Source organism: Oncorhynchus clarkii, chromosome 2 (genome assembly GCF_045791955.1).
Source record: "Oncorhynchus clarkii lewisi isolate Uvic-CL-2024 chromosome 2, UVic_Ocla_1.0, whole genome shotgun sequence".
Lineage (NCBI taxonomy): Eukaryota > Metazoa > Chordata > Actinopteri > Salmoniformes > Salmonidae > Oncorhynchus > Oncorhynchus clarkii.
The window spans coordinates 18,606,687-18,630,692 of NC_092148.1; the positions used below are offsets into that span (position 1 = coordinate 18,606,687).

At 42.5% G+C, this 24,006-nt stretch overlaps 1 protein-coding gene across 1 annotated transcript in view; it reads left to right on the top strand.

The window, feature by feature from the left end:
• LOC139423666 (activating signal cointegrator 1 complex subunit 3) overlaps window positions 1-24,006 on the top strand; it is a 164,670-nt gene that overhangs the window by 136,671 nt on the left and 3,993 nt on the right. The window contains exons 33-38 of the mRNA XM_071175278.1: window positions 227-359; window positions 495-620; window positions 16,289-16,400; window positions 16,732-16,866; window positions 20,630-20,854; window positions 23,606-23,757. Coding sequence (XP_071031379.1) covers window positions 227-359; window positions 495-620; window positions 16,289-16,400; window positions 16,732-16,866; window positions 20,630-20,854; window positions 23,606-23,757 — 883 coding nt within the window. The remainder of the gene's footprint in view (window positions 1-226; window positions 360-494; window positions 621-16,288; window positions 16,401-16,731; window positions 16,867-20,629; window positions 20,855-23,605; window positions 23,758-24,006) is intronic.

Genomic DNA, 24,006 nt, shown 5'->3' on the forward strand with positions numbered 1-24,006 from the left:
AGGTTGTAGTTGTTCTGTAGGTGTGGTTTATCTCTCCTGTAGTTACAGTAGGTTGTAGTTCTGTAGGTGTGGTTTACCTCTCCTGTAGTTACAGTAGGTTGTAGTTGTTCTGTAGGTCTGGTTTATCTCTCCTGTAGTTGTTCTGTAGAAAGTGGTTCAGCTCTCCTAGGCCTGTAGTTGTTCCATTTGGACTATGGTTACTGTAGTTGTGTTGTGGTCTCTCCAGACGTGCTGCAGATGATGGGCCGTGCAGGCCGCCCTCAGTATGATGATCAGGGCAAAGCTGTGATCCTGGTCCACGACATCAAGAAAGACTTCTACAAGAAGTTCCTCTACGAACCCTTCCCTGTTGAGTCCAGGTGAGAGGCTATCCCTTGGCTTTGTGGTGACCCTACATAGTGAAGGCCATTGCTACAGCTTTTAACTTGGTCTCTGTGCATTTAACATTGTAAGGGGGGAAAGTCATCTCTCCTTCACTACCACCTCTTCCTCAGTCTCCTCGGTGTCCTGTCAGACCATCTGAATGCTGAGATCGCTGCAGGGACCATCACCTCTAAACAGGATGCTATGGACTATATCACCTGGACGTACTTCTTCCGCAGGCTGGTCATGAACCCCAGGTAGGTTTTTGATTGTTTTGGACTTTTTATAACAATTCATCACAAAACAATTAACCCCAACTAGGTCTCTGTTCCCAGGTTTTTCAGAAATTCTGGTTGTGAAGTTTCAGTAATTTTGGAAGCTAATTGAGTGGCTACAACATTCTGATATGGAGACTAATGACCAGTTCTCTCTCAATAACCCCGGAATAAGAAATCACTATTTATTTTTTCCTCTAATGGTAGAAGCAGGCAAAGGCTACATGTCTTTCCAAGAAATGTCAATCTTTTTTGTCAGTATGAGTACATTATAACCATTAATTAATTCAGCTGAGTAATTAATTACCAGTGAATGCTGGGGAGACAAAAAATAGTTAGTGTTCATGGCAGCACCATGGAAACCACAGGGTCATCTTTAGAACACAGGGTCATCTTTTGAACTCTTACTATGTGATATCACACACCAGGGCTACGCACGCACGCACGCAGTACCAGAGTATCACTTATACCCAGAGCACTCATTAGGATTCAGTCCTGATAACCTCTCTAGCAGGGAAACCTACTGATAGCCTGAGGCCAGGTGCATCAAATCAAAACAAAATCCAGCTTTATTCATACAGCACATTTCAGACATGCAATGTGCTTTACAGGGGAAAACGCCTGAGGAAAAGCAAAGCTCAAAAGATGTTTTAAGATCTATTTTAAATATGTCCACAGTTTCGGCCCTACTAAAGTATTTCATTTATATTGCTTCAGATATTGGTATGTAGGCCAGACTGTTCTCTTTCCAATCATATGTGACATATGAATTGTCCATTTTTTATATTCTTCTCTATATTCATTGTTAATATTAATTGACTCCCTATTCGCCCGTCTCTAATTAACGATCTGCTTGCACCTGTTATGCCTGTTACACACAGCAGGTGCCTTGAGTACGTGTCTTCTAATTTGTTTGCACGGCACTGATGAAGGCATGAGGCCGACACATATGCTCTGTTCCTTTTTTGTTTTCATTAGCACTTTCACTTTTTGAATATTTTTGAGGGTGGATTAAATTAATTATACTATGTTTGCATCTCGGCCTCCTTGGGTTATTCCTTTTCATGGTTTTGAGTGTGAATACTTTTTGAACTCTACAGATATTTTCTCTCCCGCGCACTGGCTGCCTTCCATTCTAGCCTGTGCACAAACCCTCCTACTGGTTTTCCACAGTTTCAAACCCCGTCACGTTCTCTGGCAGGCTGTTCCACAGGCTGAGGACATAACTAAAGGCTGCCTGTCCATGCCTATTTGTCCTAGGCTTGGTCCTAGGATAGTTAAAAGGCCAGTGCCGGAAGACCTGAGGAACCTACAGGGTACATAACTTAAAAGCATGTCTGACATGTATGGGGTGCACGATCTTGGATTTATTTAAAAACCAATGGTATAATCTTAAAATGTATTCTGTAACTCCCAGGCAGCCAGTGCAGAGACCTTAAAACCGGTCTAATGTATGCTCTCCATCTGGTCTTGGTCAGTACCCGTGCTGCAGCATTCTGTATGTTTTGCAGTTGACCAATGGCTTTCTTGGGTAGATCATGCAGGAGAACATTACAATAGTCTAGTCTGCTCGTAATAAAAGCATGGATGAGTCTCTATGTATCAGCCTGAGAGAGAAACTGACACACTTTTTTTCTTTAACTAAAAAAAAATACAAAATCTTCACATTCCTAATGTGTGATTTGAAATTTAGTTTAGAATCTAAAATAACAGCTAGGTTTTTTTACCTGGTGTTTTATCTGTGTTGCCCGTAAATTAAAATGTGCTACTAGATTCTCTCTCTGTGCTTTGTCTCCAACAATAGGTGCCTCAGTCTTGTCTTGATTTAGCTGGAGGGAGTTGTGAGCCATCCAAGTATTTAAGTCACTAATACAGTCTAATAATTTATCCGTGGAGCTAAAATCCCCTGGTGAGAGAAATGCAAAGTTGTTTATCGTCTGTGTAGCAGTGAGAAATCAATGGGCTTAAAATAATAGTGTGACGACACACAACTCAAAAAGCTCCCCTGTTGATATTTTAGGGACAATGCAAGTATCCTGCCCAGACTAGCCTACAATGCCACAATCCAATGAAAAACTGCATTATTGTTTTCAAATTAGTGCAATTGAGTATGATTCTACTCTAGGGCGTAAACTGCAGTGAAAATGTCATTTAAATAATGAAAGCCCTGTTATTTGAATGTTTCATTCCATTTGGATCAGTTGTGGGTCTACTCCCGACATTCTAGAAATGCACAGTAGTTAGAAATGCACAGTAGTAGGCCAGTCTGGCTGTAGCCTATTTCGCATTCTGATGCGCTGTGTGTTGCCAATCATCATTCGCCTAAGTAGTCCTATATAATTTGAGTACATAGGTCTATGCTCCCAGCAGGCCCAGTTATTCAGGAAAGCGTAACACCAAGCAGCTATTTCCTCGACCTAGAACCTAACGCTTCAATATAGCCAAAATATGTAGTACCAGTCAAAAGTTTGGACATTGTAGAATAATAGTGAAGGTATCAAAACTATGAAATAACACATATGGAAACATGTAGTAACCAACATTTTTTAAACAAAACCACAATTTGCCTTGATGACAGCTTTGTACACTCTTGGCATTTTCTCAACCAGCTTCATGAGGTAGTCACCTGGAATGCTTTTCCAGCAGTCTTGAAGAAGTTACCACATATGCTGAGCACTTGTGTTCTGCTTTTCCTTCACGTTGCAGTCCAACTCATCCCAAACCATCTCAATTGGGTTGAGGTTGGGTGATTGTGGAGGCCAGGTCATCTGATGCAGCACTCCATCACTATCCTTGGTCAAGTAGCCCTTACACAGCCTGGAAGTGTTGGGTCATTGTCCTGTTGAAAAACAAATAATAGTCCTATTAAGCACAAACCAGATGGGATGGTGTATCGCTGCAGAATGCTGTGGTAGCCATGCTGGTTAAGTGTGCCTTGAATTCTAAATAAATCAGTGTCACCAGCAAAGCACCATTACACCTTCCCCATGGTTCACGGTGGGAACTACATATGCAGAGATCATCCGGTCACCCACTAGGCGTCTCACAAAGACACGGTGGTTCGTACCAAAAATCTCAAATTTGGACTCATCAGACCAAAGAACTGATTTCCACTGGTCTAATGTCCATTGCTCGTGTTTCTTGGCCCAATCAAGTCTCTTCTTCTTGGTGTCCTTTAGTAGTGGTTTCTTTGCAGCAATTCGACCATGAAGGCCTGATTCACGCAGTCTCCTCTAAACAGTTGTTGAGATGTGTCTGTTACTTGGAATTGACTGACCATGTCATAAAGTGATGATGGACTGTCATTTCTCTATGCTTATTTTAGCTGTTCTTGACATATTATGGACTTGGTATTTTGTATATCACCCCTACCTTGACACAACACAACTGATTGGTTTGAACACATTAAGAAGGAAAGAAATTCCACAAATTAACTTTTAACAAGGCACACCTGTTAATTGAAATGCATTCCAGGTGACTACCTCATGAAGCTGGTTGAGAGAATGCCAAGAGTTTGCAAAGCTGTCATCAAGGCAAATGTTGGCTATTTTGAAGAATCTAAAATATATTTTGGTGGTTTAGTTGAATACTACATGATTCCATATGTGTTACTTCATAGTTTTGATATATTCACTATTATAAAAAATAAAATAAAAAATTAAGAAAAACACTTGAATGAGTATGTGTGTCCCAACTTTTTACTGGTACTGTATGTAATTGAACTTCTAAAATGTATTACATTTTTATATGTGGCATAAACACAACTAGTCACAATGTTTTAATCTTATTATGCCACTTCAAAGGTCTCCTGTAGGCTACCAACCCACGTTCATCCACTCCACTAATATTCTTCCAGCATCCAAACTGCACAACGGTCATTCTATTCATGTAAAGAGACATTTCTTAGAAAACACCAAAAAGTGTAATGACATTCGGAGCCTTCGATACTGAGTAGGGAGGGATGTATTTTCTGTTTGTCGAAATTGACATACTCTACTTGATTGTGGTGTTGAAAATGCAAACCATTGACGATTAGCGCTCGAAGTCTGTAATCGGTAGGCAGTTATGCGTTGGTTGTGTGTGGTGCATTTGTACAGAAACCTGTTGGTGGAAAATTTGTTGCATAATTTGATATAAATATGGCATCAAAATGTAGAAAATCTGATTTCCTCCTAACTGATCATTTTCTGCAGCCAGCTCTGATTGTAGTGTAATAAGACAGACAGGGAGAGTCAGCTCGTCCGTTCTGGCCCGTTAGACCTGCGTGGCATTGACTGTGCCACAAAGCCATCCTGAAATGGTAAAGTCGATATCCACATTTATAAACACAGGGCTGCTATAGTTATTGTTATTCATGGTCGTAATAATCCTTTTTTAGTTAGTTGTATTGGGGGGAGGATGTGCCATTTTTTTTTTACACTAGTTTCCCTTCTGTCCTTCTCCACTTTCTAAAATTGCGAGGTCTCAAATTCAAAATGGCTGCTATTATTTCCTGCCACCAACATGTCTATCTTGTGCAGTAACTCTGTGATCTGAGTGCCATCACCCCTGTCCTCATTGCTGAGAACATGATATCTCCTCCCACATTTCTCTATACGCCGTTGGAGGGCCTCCTTCACCTTCAATGAACTGCTCAATGGTTGTCTCCCCCAGACAGTCCTTCCATGTGAACAGTATGATGGTGTAAGTCCAGACTCTCTCGCCAAAGAGCTGGACTTGATCCTCCACTAATCTTCTGTAGGCATCAATGAATGGCAAGTCCACCTCAACCTCAAGGATGAATGCATGGGGTCCGGGGGGGCATAGAGACACACTGTGCTACAGTCCATCTTTAACAAGTGCAGCCGTATCAGACAAATGAAATTCCACCAGCCTGGACTGTCCACCAGAGTGACCTTCCTCCCGCAGACATCTCCCTCTCCCTTCTCACATGGGGCAGTGCTTCTGGGGGCATCCAAGGCCTCTTTTCCCAGAATGGTGTTCCCCACAAATTTCTTACCAGACCGGTTTGAATCCAGTAACACAGCCCTCAGCTCTGAAACAGAGAGAGAGAAAATCTTGCCACTCACTCCCTTACCAAACAAATCAGTAAACTAATCACTAGGGCCTTTTTACACTACACTAGTTTGATATCATACAAGTTCCAGGACACACATTTTAGTAGTGTAAGGAGACTGATATAGATTCAAATCTCTCTTTCCCAAACCACCTTCGTAGATAGTGTGGGACACATCTACACCACATACCCCCTTCTGAGTGGTACAGCGTAAAGATAATGGCTCTCCGGCGCCATATTTATCTGCAAGAATTCCCTAAATTAGGGGAGACCAGGGCTAAATGTAACACTTTTTGCCTTTTGCTTATTATGAAAAGACTGTTTTAGTTAGATGTATAATATTTTTACACCAACAACATACATGTCTCAGCTACTAATGCACACTGTGACTACTTTTATTTTTATTTCACCTTTATTTAACCAGGTAGGCTAGTTGAGAACAAGTTCTCATTTACAACTGCGACCTGGGCGAGATAAAGCATAGCAGTGTGAACAGACAACAACACAGAGTTACACATGGAGTAAACAATAAACAAGTCAATAACACTGTAGGGAAAAAAAGTGTCTATATACATTGTGTGCAAAAGGCATGAGGAGGTAGGCGAATAATTACAATTTAGCAGATTAACACTGGAGTGATACATTATCAGATGATCATGTGCAAGTAGAGATACTGGTGTGCAAAAGAGCAGAAAAGTAAATACATAAAAACAGTATGGGGATGAGGTAGGTAAATTGGGTGGGCTATTTACAGATGGACTATGTACAGCTGCAGCGAGCGATCGGTTAGCTGCTCAGATAGCAGATGTTTAAAGTTGGTGAGGCAAATAAAAGTCTACAACTTCAGCGATTTTTGCAATTCGTTCCAGTCACAGGCAGCAGAGAACTGTAAGGAAAGGCGGCCAAATTAGGTGTTGGCTTTAGGGATGATCAGTGAGATACACCTGCTGGAGCACGTGCTACGGGTGGGTGTTGCCATCGTGACCAGTGAACTGAGATAAGGTGGAGCTTTACCTAGCATGGACTTGTAGATGACCTGGAGCCAGTGGGTCTGGCGACGAATATGTAGCGAGGGCCAGCCGACTAGGGCATACAGGTCGCAATGGTGGGTGGTATGAGGTGCTTTAGTAACAAAATGTATGGCACTGTGATTTTGTAGATGACATCGCCGAAGTCAAGGATTGGTAGGATAGTCAGTTTTACTAGGTTAAGTTTGGCGGCGTGAGTGAAGGAGGCTTTGTTGCAAAATAGAAAGCAGACAATAGATTTGATTTTGGATTGGAGATGTTTGATATGAGTCTGGAAGGAGAGTTTACAGTCTAGCCAGACACCTAGGTACTTATAGATGTCCACATATTCTAGGTCGGAACCATCCAGGGTGGTGATGCTAGTCGGGCGTGCGGGTGCAGGCAGTGAACGGTTGAAAAGCATGCATTTAGTTTTACTAGCGTTTAAGAGCAGTTGGAGGCCACGGAAGGAGTGCTGTATGGCTACGTTTCTGGGACATTCCAATCGTTTACAATCTAAACCAAAAGTGGCTGAGGTGAAATGTTACAATTAACCCCGTAGGCGGTATATAATATATATAAAATACTTTTAGCATTCAAAAGACTGAATTCGATTTTTTTTTTATTAAGATATTATCTTTTTTTGTACTGGAATACTTGATGTAAACAAGTGAAATGTTATATCATTGTGAATGTCTAAATACCATATAAAATACCATAGAATTTTAGGTACACTGTGTTACATCTAACCCTGTTACAACTTACTCCCATTACTAATCTGAGTTTTGTGAGAAAATACAACTAATTATTGTCATCAACTATACCAATCAAAGACCTCTTCTTATTGATAAAAATGAGGTATGATTAGATACATTGGGACTGTTCCACAGGTCAATAATAAAAAAGGAGTGGTGGAAATTATAAACTTTAGGCCTCAAAAAAAAAAAAATCAATAAAACAAAATAGATTTCATGGATTTATATAAAACGTATGTATATAGAAGACACTAACCAAGAATTATTACATTGAATAACATCTTTCTGAGTGGTTTCTAAATTTGAGTTATTTAGCTGTTACAACTGACCCCGTGTTAGCCCCAGTCTCTCCTACCTTAATACGAGTAGACAGCATTTTGATTCTGTCAGCCAAATAAAAAACATAATGGCTTTTAAAATGTGCACACATTTGAGAAGCGTTGCATTAATCAAGTGTGAAACATCACGTGCAATATGGTGTAGATGAGAAGCTCCTGTATAGAACCATTTTCTGTTTACGGTCAAACTTCACGTCCAAGTGATACGCGCTCATCCCTTGACTAACTTTCAGTGAGTGAGTGAAGACCATGAAAACACTCAAGACTGGTGATAGTTTTTTCAAGTTTTTCTGGCTTTATCCGGTCTCTATTTGTGGTATTTTACCTTGACTCGAGTGGCTTGCTAGCTTGCTAGGTAATCAATCCTCTGACATCTGCTATGTAGTAGACGATAACCATCTTATTACGTTTGTTAACTCAATCCTATAGAAAATTTGTGGGCAGAACTGAAAAAGCATGTGTGAGTAAGGAGGCCTACAAACCTGACTCAGTTACACCAGCTCTGTCAGGAGGAATGGGCCAAAATTCATCCAAATTTTTGTGGGAAGTTTGGGGAAGGCTACCCGAAACGTTTGACCCAAGTTAAACTATTTAAAGGCAATGCTACCAAATACTAATTCAGTGTATTTAAACTTCTGACCCACTGGGAATGTTATGAAAGAAATAAAAGCTGAAATAAATTATTCTCTACTATTATTCTGACATTTCACGTTCTTAAAATAAAGTGGTGATCCTAACTGACCTAAGATAGGGATTTTTTACTAGGATTAAATGTCAGGAATTGTGAAAAACTGAGTTTAAATGTATTTGGCCAAGGTGTATGTAAACTTCTGACTTCACTGTACATACGGAATGTATTTAAAATGTGTATAGAGTGCATTCGGAAAGTATTCAGACCCCTTCACTTTTTCCACATTTTGTTACGTTGCAGACTGATTCTAAAATGTATTAAATCGTTTTTTTTTCAAATGTATTAAAAAGTAATCACATTTACATAAGTATTCTGACCCTTTACTCAGTACTTTGTTGAGGCACCTTTGACAGCGATTACAGCCTCAAGTCTTCTTGGGTATGATGCTACAAGCTTGGCACACCTGTGTTTGGTGAGTTTCTCCAATTCTTCTCTGCAGATTTTCTCATGCTCTGTCCGGTTGGATGGGGAGCATCACTGCTATTTTCAGATCTCTCCAGAGATGTTTGGCCACTCAATGACATTCAGAGAATTGTCCTGAAGCCACTCCTGCTTAGGGTCATTGTCCCGTTGGAAGGTGAACCTTCACCCCAGTCTGAGGCCCTGAGTGCTCTGGAACAGGTTTTCATCATGGATCCTGACTAGTCTCCCAGTCACTGCCGCTGAAAATCATCCCCACAGCATAATGCTGCCACCACCATGCTTCACCATAGGGATGGTGCCAGGTTTCCTCCAGATGTGACGTTTAACATTCAGGCCAAATAGTTAAATCTTGGTTTCATCAGACCAGAGAATCTTGTTTGTCATGGTCTGAGGGTCTTTAGGTGCCTTTTGCCAAACTCCAAGCGGGCTGTCATGTGCCTTTTACTGAGGAGTGGCTTCCATCTGACCGTTCTACCATAAAGGCCTAATTGGTAGAGTGCAGCAGAGATGGTTGTCCTTCTGAAAGGTTCTCGCATTTCCACAGAGGACCTCTGGAGCTCTGTCAGAGTGACCATCGGGTTCTTGGTCACCTCCCTGACCTAGGCCCTTCTCCCCCAGTTGCTTAGTTTGGCCAGGAGGCCAGCTCTAGAAAGAGTCTTGGTGATTTCAAGCTTCTTCCATTTAAGAATGATGGAGGCCACAGTGTTCTTGGGGGACCTTCAATGCTGCAGACATCTTCAGATCTGTGCCTTGACACAATCCTGTCTCGGCGCTCTACAGACAATTCCTTCAACCTCATGGCTTGGTTTTTGATCTGACATGCACTGTAAACTGTGGGACCTTATATAGACAGGTGTGTGCCTTTCCAAATCATGTCCAATTAATTGAATTTACCACAGGTGGACTCCAATTTGGTACGGTGTATGGTTTATAATTTGACCAAGTGATGGCCTTATTCTAACCTGCTCATCAAAACAGTGTGCAATAAATTGGGCTATTGTATTAGTAGCTAGCTATATTGCTATAAAAGTATTGGTCTACCTTCTAGCTAGTCTCCATCACTGATAAAAGCAATATTTGCTTTCCTTGGCTCCCAACAAAAAGATTTAGCCAGCTAGTGTGCATACTTGTAAACATGACAGCTTGGTCGTTCCAACTGTTGTTTAGTTAGCTAGCCAGATTTTGTGTACAGTAGCTAGCGAACTACCTAACATTTTTGCTTCAGATAATGAGGATATCAAAAAACTGATGAGAGGTAGCTAGCATAGTTACAGATACTCTTATCCTTGAAACAACATTGGAAACAATTATCTACAGTTGCTAATAGTTCCCGGTAGCTACCTAGCTAGCTAGCTTTATTGGTCCAGCGAGTAGGTTAGCTAGCCTCTAGCTTCAACGGTAAAACTCCAATATTAGCACTGATCTCTGTATTCATCTTTGATCATTCAATTCCATTGCAGGAGATGTGGGGGGAGAGTGGATGGTCCTCCACCTTATCCTACCTACCAAGCTGTGCTGTGCTCCATAAGTTAGCGATTAGCAAAGCTACCCTGATCCTGTCTTTTTGGTGTGTTTACAATTTGCGGAGTGCCAGAGACCGTATGGGCTGTGAACACGGAGGAAGGTGGAAATATGCACACCCGATTAATCAATATTTATAAGGACCCATACGTTGGTGTTGAGGGTGGAACTAGGACAGGAATTAAGTCGTAATAGTGACTCAAACTTCATCTGGAGGGATCTTTTAAGTATACCAATTATCAGTTCACTAAGATGCTAAATATAGTTGATATTCTGTTTCTGGTCTATCTGAATAACTAAGAGCTTAAAGCCACCAAACCTTAGTTAGTGATTACACAGATGATTTACATCCACAACAGCACTCTGTTTGTCTCCCTGCAACAACACATGTACACACATGCAGGGACGAACACACATATACAATACATACATAAACACACACTCTCACACACACAAACACTGATCCTCCTCTAATGGATGGCTGGGTAGAAGGAAGCACTGTGCTGCAGAGACATCTGCTATGCGTTGAGGACGAGGATTACAGAACATTCCAGACTGCTGGCATTGACACGGCTGTCAGCCCACATTTACCGCTAAGTCCTGACCCAGGCCTCCCAGACCATACATACATACATACAGTTGAAGTCGGAAGTTTACATACACTTAGGTTGGAGTCATTAAAACTAGTTTTTCAACCACTCCACAAATTTCTTGTTAACAAACTATAGTTTTGTCAAGTCGGTTAGGACATCTACTTTGTGCACGACACAAGTAATTTTTCCAATTGTTTACAGATAGATTATTTCACTTACAATTCATTGTATCACAATTCCAGTGGGTCAGAAGTTTGCATACACTAAGTTGACTATGCCTTTAAACACCTTGGAAAATTCCAGAAAATTATGTCATGGCTTTAGAAGCTTCTGATAGGCTAATTGACATAATTTGAGTCAATAGGATGTGTATCTTTGGATGTATTTCAAGGCCTACCTTCAAACTCAGTGCCTCTTTGCTTGACATCATGGGAAAATCTAAATAAATCAGCCAAGACCTCAACAACAAAAAATCGTAGACCTCCACAAGTCTGGTTCATCCTTGGGAGCAATTTCCAAACGCCTGAAGGTACCACGTTCATCTGTACAAACAATAGTACGCAAGTATAAACACCATGGGACCACGCAGCTGTCATACCGCTCAGGAAGGAGACGCGTTCTGTCTCCTAGAGATGAACATACTTTGGTGCGAAAGGTGCAAATCAATCCCAGAACAACAGCAAAGATGCTGGAGGAAACAGGTACAAAAGTATCTATATCCACAGTACAACGAGTCCTATATCGACATAACCTGAAAGACGGCGCAACAAGGAAAGCTGCTCCAAAACCACCATAAAAAAGCCAGACTACGGTTTGCAACTGCACATGGGAACAAAGATCATAGTTTTTGGAGAACAAAAATTGAACTGCTTGGCCATAATGACCATCGTTATGTTTGGAGGGAAAAGGGGGATGCTTGCAAGCTGAAGAACACCATCCCAACCATGAAGCACGGTTGGCAGCATCATGTTGTGGGGGTTCTTTGCTGCAGGAGGGACTGGTGCACTTCACAAAATAGATGGCATCATGAGGAAGAAAAATGATGTGGATATATTGAAGCAACATCTCAAGACATCAGTCAGGAAGTTAAAGCTTGGTCGCAAATGGGTCTTCCAAATGGACAATGACCCCAATTATACTTTCAACGTTATGACAAAATGGCTTAAGGACAACAAAGTCAAGATATTGGAGTAGCCATCACAAAGCCCTGACCTCAATCCCATAGAAAATGTGTGGGCAGAACTGAAAAAGTGTGGGTGAGCAAGGAGGCCTACAAACCTGACTCAGTTACAACAGCTCTGTCAGGAGGAATGGGCCAAAATTCACCCAACATATTGTGGGAAGCTTGTGGAAGGCTACCTGAAACGTTTGACCCAAGTTAAACAATTTAAAGGCAATGCTACCAAATACTAATTGAGTGTATGTAAACTTCTGACCCACTGGGAATGTGATGAAAGAAATAAAAGCTGAAATAAATCATTCTCTCTAATAAAATTCTGACATTTCACATTCTTAAAATAAAGTGGTTATCCCAACTGACCAGGTACAGGGAATTTTTACTAGGGCTAAATGTCAGGAATTGTGAAGCTGAGTTTAAATGTATTTGGCTAAGGTGTATGTAAACTTCCGACTTCAACTGTACATACATAGACACACACACACACACATACACACACACAACACACATATTGTGTTATGTAAGTATTGTGCTACATAACATATTGTGTTATGTAGCACCATTCAGTTATACTTCAAGCTCTACATATCCTTTCAGCCTGTCCTATTTTTTTTGTTCAAGAGTTGGTTTAGTATCGGCAATATCAGGTGATTTATGGGTTAGATATGTGTACCACCCAACAGCACATTGTCACAGCTGTATTTTATACATGGCCAATTGGCCATCTGATCTGTCCTGCAATCCCTGGAGACGGTCACCTTGTCACCGGCCATTACTCATGGAGACATGATTGACTGGAGAGGCTTGTATCCAGTGCTGCTACACACATACACACACCATAAATGTGTTTGTGCAGCATCAGGAGTCTAATGTTGATGATTCTAATGGACATGACTTAATCAGACAGCCCATAACACTCTCTCTCACACACACACTCTCTCACACCCCAGTACAGAGCTGTGAAATGTGGTCAGCAATAAACGCATTGGCTGCTGGGCTGTGTTGACATGTGGAGTGATGATAATGACGTCCATACTTAACATTAAACCCACATTAAGTATGGCCGCCGCTCCCCAACTGCTGTTTCCGTTTCGACGCTGCATTATTTTCCAATGGGCTCTGTTTCTCCCCCCGCCCCACCCCTCCTCTGGTTTTCAACAGAACAACAGATGATTGTGAATAATAATCATGGGAGGATTGTTTTATGCAAGTGTAATGTGAGGAGTGGGCTATGTCAGTGAGTGGTTCCATGTTTACATACATTATTATACATCAGTATGGAGGCAACTGTCAAATTACCTTCATTAAGCATCCTTCTACCTGTTAACTGAGCCATTGGTATTCATCCTCCATCTCTCTTGCACACGCTCGTTCTCTCCTCTATCTCTCTCTCTCCCCCTCTGTTTCATTCTCATATTATTTCTCAATTTCCTCTCTTCTGCAGATGACCTGTAATAGCTTGAACTTCTCAGAATGCTATATAACCATCACATCTTTCATACCACTAACTTTAAAACTTTACACACACACACAACCAAACACACCTACACACACACCCAAACACACCTACACACACACCCAAACACACACGCCCACCCCCAAACACACACACACACTCAAATGTCATTTGTCATTAGAAGTTAATGAAGCACATAGTTGTGTGCACTTATGGCCATGTCTCATGTGGTAGCTCTTACCCATTAGAGCCGCTGAGCCATGCATGGAAGCCATTTTGGCTGTGCGTTGTCTTAGCTCAGCAAATACTGTATGGCCCAAAACCTGGGAATCATTTTGTGATGAGGGTATTTTGTTTGTTCCAGGCTGTGGGCTGGCATAGCCCAAGGGCAAGGTTCCTCTAGACCTACAGTTTGTTTACCTCAGTTTTACCCCTAAAACAAACCCAGAGAAAACAAACAGGCCTATTCTGTGGTATTATTGATGCTTATGATGCAGTGGCTTTTGATCGATGTGTGCCGTTTATTCTGTGTATTAATTTTTATGTGCTAGCTAGAGAATATACTGTGTGTGTGTGTGTGTGTGTATGTGTGTGTGTGTGTGTGTGTGGTGTGTTGATAATATACGGTATGTCTGTATAGATGAAGTGTATCTGTGTTAGTGTGGGGAGCATGGAGTCGGTACTATGGTCAGCGCAGGGTTATGAGTAAATCAATAAGCAGTAAAAACATACATATATTACAGACTCCCCATAGACTCCTTTAATACCGCTGAGTTATTACTGCCACCGGCCACATCTTAAACATGTCCAATAGTATTTATCTGTTTTAGCATAACTTTGCAGCGGCTACAGAGGGTTTATTAGAGAGAAGGGAGAGGTAGAAAAGCATTGTATGACGTGTCAGCTATTTCCTTAAAGATGGACTCCTTTTTAGGGACTTTTAAAGGATTTTCCTTGCTCATGTGGTGTTTTGGACCTATCAGAAGTCACTTGATTTGGGAGTAATAGTCGGGAACTAGATATGAAACTGATATAACGTTTCAATTTCCTCTATTAAATAGACTAGGATCTTTTATAAACGTGGCTGCTGCTTTTTTGTTGTCTGTTTCCTAAATGTTATATAAAATCTCTCTTCCTAGTTTCTGTTACATGTACACTACCGTTCAAAAGTTTGGGGTCACTTAGAAATGTCCTTATTTTTTTTGCTTTTCCTTTAAAAAACGGGTCCATTTAAAATAACATCAAATTAATCGGAAATACAGTGTCGGCATTGTTAATGTTGTAAATGACTGATGTAGCTGTAAACGGCAGATTTTTTATGGAATATCTACATAGGCGTACAGAGGCCCATTATCAGCAACCATCACTCCTGTGTTCCAATGTTGTGTTAGCTAATCCAAGTTTATAATTGTAAAGCTAATAGATCGTTAGTAAATAAGTTTGCAATTATGTTAGCACAGCTGAAAACTGTCCTTCTTTAGACTAGTTGAGTATCTGGAGCATCAGCATTTGTGGGTTCGATTACAGGCTCAAAGTGGCCTGTTTCTTCTGAAACTCGTCAGTCTATTCTTGTTCTGAGAAATGAAGGCTATTCAATGCGAGAAATTGCCAAGAAACTGAAGATCTTGTACAACGCTGTGTACTACTCCCTTCACAGAACAGCACAAACTTTCTCTAACCAGAATAGAAAGAGGAGTGGGAGGCCCCGGTGCACAATTGAGCAAGAGGACAAGTACATTAGAGTGTCTAGTTTTAGAAACAGACGCCTCACAAGTCCTCAACTGGCAGCTTCATTAAATAGTGTCCGCAAAACACCCGTCTCAATGTCAACAGTGAAGAGGCGACTCCGGGATGTTGGCCTTCTAGGCAGAGTTGCAAAGAAAAAGCCATATCTCAGACTTGCCAATTAAAATAAAATATTAAGATGGGCAAATGAACACAGACACTGGACAGAGGAAGATTGTAAAAAAGTGTTATGGACAGATGAATCTAAGTTTGAGTTGTTCGGATCACAAAGAAAAACATTCCAAATAAAAAATGAAGATACTGGAGGAGTGCTTGACGCCATGTGTCAAGAATGGTGGAGGCAATGTGATGGTCTGGGGGTGCTTTGGTGGTGGTAAAGTGGGAGATTTGTTCAGGGTAAAAGGGATCTTGAAGAAGGAAGGCTATCGCTCCATTTTGCAACGCCATGCCATACCCTGTGGATGGCTCTTAATTGGAGCCAATTTCCTCCTACAACAGGACAATGACCCAAAGCACAGCTCCAAACTATGCAAGAATTATTCAGGGAAGAAGCAGTCAGCTGGTATTCTGTATAATGGAGTGGCCAGCACAGTCACCGGATCTCAACCCTATTGAGCTGTTGTGGGAGCAGCTTGACCGTATGGTATGTAAGAAGTGACCATCAAGCTCTGCAAGGCTGTAATTGCTGCAAATGGAGGATTCTTTGATGAAAGCAAAGTTTGAAGGACACAATTATTATTTAAATTAAAAATCATTATTTATAACTTTGTCAACATCTTGACCATATTTCCTATTCATTTTGCAACTCATTTCATGTATGTTTTCATGGAAAACAAGGACATTTCTAAGTGGCCCCAAACTTACCATGGTTGTTGTGTGTTGTCCAGTTACTACAGCCTGGATGACATCAGCCACGAGACCATCAACAAGTACCTGTCCAACCTGGTGGAGAGGAGTCTCCGAGACCTGGAGTGTTCCTACTGTATGGAGATAGGAGAGGTAGGGGAGTGTTTGTGTGTACGACATGTATTCATATTAATTAATTTGCCTGTCGTAGTAAGGCAGTGTGAAGATATAAGGCACACCGGTACATACTGAGGGAACCATTGTGGTTTGTGTTGATAGATTTAACATGAATCGGTACAGTTGACCATGTCTTCCCTCCTGTCTTCTCGCCCCTCTTCCTCTTTGTCTTCTTTCCTCTCCGTCTTCCTCCCCGTCTCCTCTTATTTTCCTCCCTGTATCCTTTCATCTCCTCCCTGTTTCTTCTCCTCTCTGTCTTCCCTCCTCTCTTCCTCTGTCTCCTCTCCTACGGTCTCCCTCCCTCCAGGATGATTGCACCATTGAGGCCCTGACGTACGGTCGTATCTCCTCCTACTACTACCTGAAGCACCAGACAGTCAGGATGTTCAAGGAGAGGCTGAGGGCTGAGCTGCCCATCCAGGACATCCTCTCGGTCCTCACGGTATGTCTGACTGACTGCTGGGAATGACCACAGAACATGATGACATTGTCTTCATCTGGGCATCAATCACCTCTACTATAGACTGCCCTGGGCATCTGGACTGCTCTGGGCATCTGGACAGCCCTGGGCATCTGGAGTGCCCTGGGCATCTGGACTGTCCTGGGCATCTGGACTGTCCTGGGCATCTGGACTGCCCTGTGCTGTACTAGACTAGGCTGTACTAGACTGTACTCCATCAGGGTGGGACTACAGCCATTGAATTACATTTTATTTTCTAAATGTTTGAGTATGTAGTTTATTCTTCTAGTCTATTGGGCATTGTGCAGGCCGATGTCATTTGTTTACCATACTACTGTGCTTCTACATGTGCTTCTCCCATTGTGTTCACATTGAGAGAGAGGGATAGACTACTGGACAGTAGGATAGGTAGATGATCATGATTGAGGTCTGGATCTCAGTTCTGTCAAATGAACACCTCTTTATCTGGGCCTCATTAACTCTCCTCATTACTCCTGGGTCTTTTTTTCTCCTCCATATGGTTTTCTTCCTCTTTTTCCCTGTTAATAGCGAGTACCTATTCCTCCTCTCCCTCTACTCCCTGTTTTTGTCTGTTATTCCTAGTGAGGCTGTTGATTGGTGGCTGGTAATTGGTGGGATCATTAGGACATAGTGGTTTCACACCTCTCCTCAATGTTCGTAGCTGTATCAGATAACCCGCCGTGCCCCCTCCACCCTCTGACCCCCCCCCCCTCCCAATGATGGCTCTCACCCAGACATTTCGACGAGATGGGAGGGTGAAGGATCACAGATTAGAGAGGAACTGTCGGGAAAGAAATGTGTTGAAAATGCAGAAAAGATTTAGACATTAGCTTCCCCTCTTTTGCTCCCACAATGGTCCCAGACAGCCCCCCCATCCCTTGTCCACTCCCCCAGTTAGATCCCCCCCCCACCACCCTTTGAAGCTCTACTATTTCCTCTTCTTTAAGTTCACAAGGGACCTACTATACACACACACACACACACACACACACACACACACACACACACACACACACACACACACACACACACTGAAAGAGTATGTGGAAAAAGTAAGTTTCTCTTTCTCTCTTGCTCTTCTCTCTCTCTATTTCTCTCCTGTCCTTTCCAACCTTCTCCTTTCTTTCCCTCCCTCCCTGTCTGTAAATGTCACTAAAGAGAAAGTGTGCAGGAGAGATGGATGAAGGCCCATCCAGGACATCCTCTCGGTCCTCACGGTATGTCTGACTGACTGCTGGGAATGACCACAGAACATGATGACATTGTCTTCATCTGGGCATCAATCACCTCTACTATAGACTGCCCTGGGCATCTGGACTGCTCTGGGCATCTGGACAGCCCTGGGCATCTGGAGTGCCCTGGGCATCTGGACTGTCCTGGGCATCTGGACTGTCCTGGGCATCTGGACTGCCCTGTGCTGTACTAGACTAGGCTGTACTAGACTGTACTCCATCAGGGTGGGACTACAGCCATTGAATTACATTTTATTTTCTAAATGTTTGAGTATGTAGTTTATTCTTCTAGTCTATTGGGCATTGTGCAGGCCGATGTCATTTGTTTACCATACTACTGTGCTTCTACATGTGCTTCTCCCATTGTGTTCACATTGAGAGAGAGGGATAGACTACTGGACAGTAGGATAGGTAGATGATCATGATTGAGGTCTGGATCTCAGTTCTGTCAAATGAACACCTCTTTATCTGGGCCTCATTAACTCTCCTCATTACTCCTGGGTCTTTTTTTCTCCTCCATATGGTTTTCTTCCTCTTTTTCCCTGTTAATAGCGAGTACCTATTCCTCCTCTCCCTCTACTCCCTGTTTTTGTCTGTTATTCCTAGTGAGGCTGTTGATTGGTGGCTGGTAATTGGTGGGATCATTAGGACATAGTGGTTTCACACCTCTCCTCAATGTTCGTAGCTGTATCAGATAACCCGCCGTGCCCCCTCCACCCTCTGACCCCCCCCCCCCTCCCAATGATGGCTCTCACCCAGACATTTCGACGAGATGGGAGGGTGAAGGATCACAGATTAGAGAGGAACTGTCGGGAAAGAAATGTGTTGAAAATGCAGAAAAGATTTAGACATTAGCTTCCCCTCTTTTGCTCCCACAATGGTCCCAGACAGCCCCCCCATCCCTTGTCCACTCCCCCAGTTAGATCCCCCCCCCACCACCCTTTGAAGCTCTACTATTTCCTCTTCTTTAAGTTCACAAGGGACCTACTATACACACACACACACACACACACACACACACACACACACACACACACACACACACACACTGAAAGAGTATGTGGAAAAAGTAAGTTTCTCTTTCTCTCTTGCTCTTCTCTCTCTCTATTTCTCTCCTGTCCTTTCCAACCTTCTCCTTTCTTTCCCTCCCTCCCTGTCTGTAAATGTCACTAAAGAGAAAGTGTGCAGGAGAGATGGATGAAGGGAGAGAGGCAGGGATGGATTGCTGGATGGAGTGAGTAGGGGAGTTAGCAGTTAGTGTGTTGTGATGATCTCTGTATAAAGATCTATTGTCTTTATCCCCTGCACATCTGCATGCAGACACTAAACCACTGCCATATCAATCATTTTAGTCCTGTTTTTCCCCTCATCGTTCTCCCTGTTCCTCAATCCCCCTCTTTTCTAACACTGCATCTCTCTGCTGATGGATGTCAGCTTAACAGTCCAGAGCAGGGTAGGCCCAATGACAAATATCTCCGCTGGTCCTCTGTTGATGGAAGTGCGTTGGGGAAACTTAACGTACTGCAGTGAATTAGAGTAACACAGAAAAAGAGCCATGCGTGTCCATGCATCTGTCTCTCCTGAACAAGCCTCAACTCAGAACACACCGTCAGCACTAAACACAGCCCGATTGATATGGCATTGTGGTTTTATATTAGACCAAATGGTTTTATATTAGACCAAATGGTTTTATACTAGACCAAATGGTTTTATACTAGACCAAATGGTTTTATACTAGACCAAATGGTTTTATACTAGACCAAATAGTTTTATACTAGACCAAATGGTTTTATACTAGACCAAATGGTTTTATACTAGACCAAATGGTTTTATACTAGACCAAATGGTTTTATACTAGACCAAATGGTTTTATACTAGACCCAATGGTTTTATACTAGACCAAATGGTTTTATACTAGACCAAATGGTTTTATACTAGACCCAATGGTTTTATACTAGACCCAATGGTTTTATACTAGACCAAATGGTTTTATACTAGACCAAATGGTTTTATACTAGACCAAATGGTTTTATACTAGACCAAATGGTTTTATACTAGACCAAATGGTTTTATACTAAACCCAATGGTTTTATACTAGACCAAATGGTTTTATACTAGACCAAATGGTTTTATACTAGACCAATTGTGGAAAATTGCTGTGTAGTTGCTGACTGTTCATAGGATTTTATGAGCAGGTTTGGACAGTTGTAACTTAACGTTTCTTCATTCCCTGAGAGGTTTTTCTGTTAAATATATTTTGGGGGGACAGCTCTCTTGGGTGAGGGGAGCCAGTGATCCTGATGCAGCTGTTTTAACGGAGATGACTGAAACAAAGGATCTAACCACAGAACCACAGCAGGGAACTGACTTCCTCCTCGCTTACTTCCATGTCTCTCCTTCTCTCTTTTTCTTTATATCCCCCTCTCTCTTCCCCCTCCCTTCCTCCCTCACCCCTTCCCTCCCACTCCCCCTTCCCTCCCTCCCTTCTCCAGGATGCTGAGGAGTACGCGGAGCTGCCCGTCAGGCACAACGAGGACCAGCTGAACAGTGAGCTGGCTCAGCGTCTCCCCCTGCAGGTCAACCCCCACAGCTACGACAGCGCCCACACCAAGACCCACCTGCTGCTGCAGGCCCATTTCAGCCGCACCCAGCTGCCCTGCTCCGACTACGGCACCGACACCAAGACCGTGTTGGACAACGCCATACGCATCTGTCAGGTTAGTGGCTGACTATGTGTGTGCAAGATCTGCTGTGTAGGTTTATGTACTGTACCACACACTGCATCCCTCTGGGGACATCCACCACCCTGCTCCTTTCTGAACAGTGTATCTCTGAAATACTTCCTCTGTTTTCTTGTCCTTTTGTTCCCATCAAAAAGAACAGCTTGCTTTCATACATCCCAGAATGGATCCTCTCTCAGCCCTGGGATTCAGACCCTGAGCACATTTCCATGTGTCAGTCAGAGCACCAGTACTTAGATGTTCTGGGTGGAAGAAAGCTCTTCCCTGTTCATTCAATATGGGAAATGGAAGGCTTGTCTAAAGACACAGAGAGGCAGTTTCTGCTTAGTGCTTGGAGCCACTTTGTAGCATGGTCAGGACAGAGTGCAGTAGAGGTGACATAGGGATGACATAGAGAAGATATAGACAGGGCTCTAAATTAATGTTTTTTATTGGTAGCACTGGTGCTCCCAACTTTTAAGAAGTTAGGAGCACAACATAAAATCTTGGAGCACCAAAATATATATATATATGTTTTAATTGATTGAGATTGGGCCTATATGAATTCTAGCTACTTTTGAGGCACATGTTGTGGTATATAACTAATATTTAACCCTGTAAGACATTTGTTTATTGTCAAAAGCTCAAATGTTGATACAAAAACCTGTAATTTAAATGACAAAGTGTTTGGCAGGTGGGGTTTGTGTACTGCGTGTGTAATAGAGTTTGCAAAAGAAAAGACCACTTGATTGATACAAATCATCAAGATATCATATCATATCATTCTTCCAGGTAAGTCTACTTTGCAGTTAACATTTAATTTGGAAAGTTGTATGGAAAGCCTTTGGAAATGACTGTTTCGGCGTCGCTAACTGGCTACAGGAAGTGGTAGACAATGCACACGGGCGTTCCCATGCCGTCACGTCTTCACAAAGTTGAAGGGAAAATACAAATCACTGATGCATACTTGAAAATTCTTCAATATTCTTTACTTTGGATTAAACAAATAGGCTTTGGATTGAAGGAATCTACGCTAGGGCACTCAGAAACAACGGCACAGCGAAGCGTGTCATTACAACCATTATTATCTGGCCGATTTTATTTAGTTTTTTTATTTAGGTTTTTTCTGGTTGCACTGGTGCTCCCAAAATAAAATGTCAGATCGCACAGCAAAATATCCAGCAGTATGTGCCACCAAATGGTTGCACTTTAGAGCCCTGGGCATAGACATGTCATGGAGGTGTCTTGTGTTGAAACTATTTACATTTCAGTGTGATAATGGATCAGGATATATTTTTGCTGTTTTGTTGTTGATAAATTCTGCCTTTTTAAAAGACAAATACTGTATCTATTTTGGGTTTCTGACTTCCTAGCATGAAAGTGTTGAGTGTGATGAGAAAGACCGTCATGTTTGATCACAGGACCTCACAGGGACAGCACGGCTTTATCAAGACAGACTGCACTGTCTGCCACTAACCTAACCACCACACACACACTTACTGCTGATAGTTCCAGTACATACACAATACACACACACACACGCACACAATCTTAGAATACACACACACACAATGTGGATCCTGACCAGCAGGAGGCCCTGTCACTCAGGAGGCTGTTGAGGTGTGCAGATAAGTTGTAACTCCTTGTAAAAATGAGCCTTATCAGGGATTCCTCCTAACAACCAGGCCTGCCCAACAAGTGCCCTGGCCACCAGATCCCAGGTCTGCTGGTGATTGGCCATGCCTGGGAGAGATTTGGTCCATGTCTGCCTGTAGGGTCTGGTTCTGTAACCCATTGTTGCTGCCTTTTTATGTGTGGGGGGATGATGATCTGCGAAGCGCTGACTGTGTGTGTGTCTGGTAGTGATTGTCCGTTGCTCGTCCACAGGCTAACAGAGCCTTTTTCCTCATGTGGCGAGGGTATCATATTCATTAGAGCCAAACGTTTTGCAACGGAAAATGAAATCAAGTGTCTCTTTTTGGACTGAAGTTTCAGTCCGTTTTCTTGCGTTTGGTGCCTAATGAATATGGCCCAGCTAACGGGGACTCCAGTGACATCAGCCGTAGTTCTGTCACCATCCATTTGCTTCTTCAGCTTCTGTGAAATGTTAATCAGTACTACTTTAATTTGTACTGCATTAGCATTTTGATTAACTCTGCCGGGGCTTCGCCTGTGCACTCAAGGTCCTCTTTAGTCATAGTTACTGCCGGGGAATTACTTTCTGATTAATTAAGTTTGTTAGAATGCAGCGGAGCTTGGCAAACTCTACCTTATGAGGGAGGGAGGGAGCAGGTTAGCGTTTTTCATCTTGTTCTGGAGGGATCTCTGCGGAGTGGTCACTAGCTGGCACAGCAACAAAGTCATAAAATATGATTTTAAACTTAACCTTAACAACACTGCTAACCCTGATGCCTAACCCTAACCTTAAATGAACACCAACAAGCAATATAGCCAATTTTTACTTTTCAGCTTACCCCAGTTCTGCCTCCAGGACAAGACTCAATAAATGTCAACCTGCGAAGGAGGGGGGAGGAGTGTGTTAGAGATATTGAGGGGTGTATTTATTGTGTAGCTGTTTAGCATATATGCATGAATGTGTAAAGACATATTGAATTTGAGTGTGCAAAAGTGGCTCAATCGTAACGTAACTCATTGTGAGTAAATCTCACACTGATGTCAGTGGGGGATGTTATATAGTCATATAAATGCATGCATTTTTCAACTACAGTATTTCCTGTCTGTCTACAGGCCATGCTGGATGTAGCAGCCAACGAGGGCTGGCTGGTGACTGCTCTCAGCATCTGTAACCTGGTGCAGATGATCGTTCAGGGCAGGTGGCTCAATGACTCCTCTATACTGACCCTACCTACCATAGAGCAGCAGCACCTCTACCTGTTCAGGTAGACATGACTCTACTGACCCCCCCCCCCCCCCCCCACACACACACACACACACAGGATGAGAATGGTGCTAGGACTCCTTAATTAACGCTCTATGGCATGGGCCATTTTATAATCCACAGACACTATCAAACTCTGCAAGCATTCTTATCATCAAGCAGCATCAGTTACATTCTGCGCGTGCACACACACATACACACTAACACACACAGAGAGAGGAAATTCAAGAGTGAGTGTCCAAAGCAATCT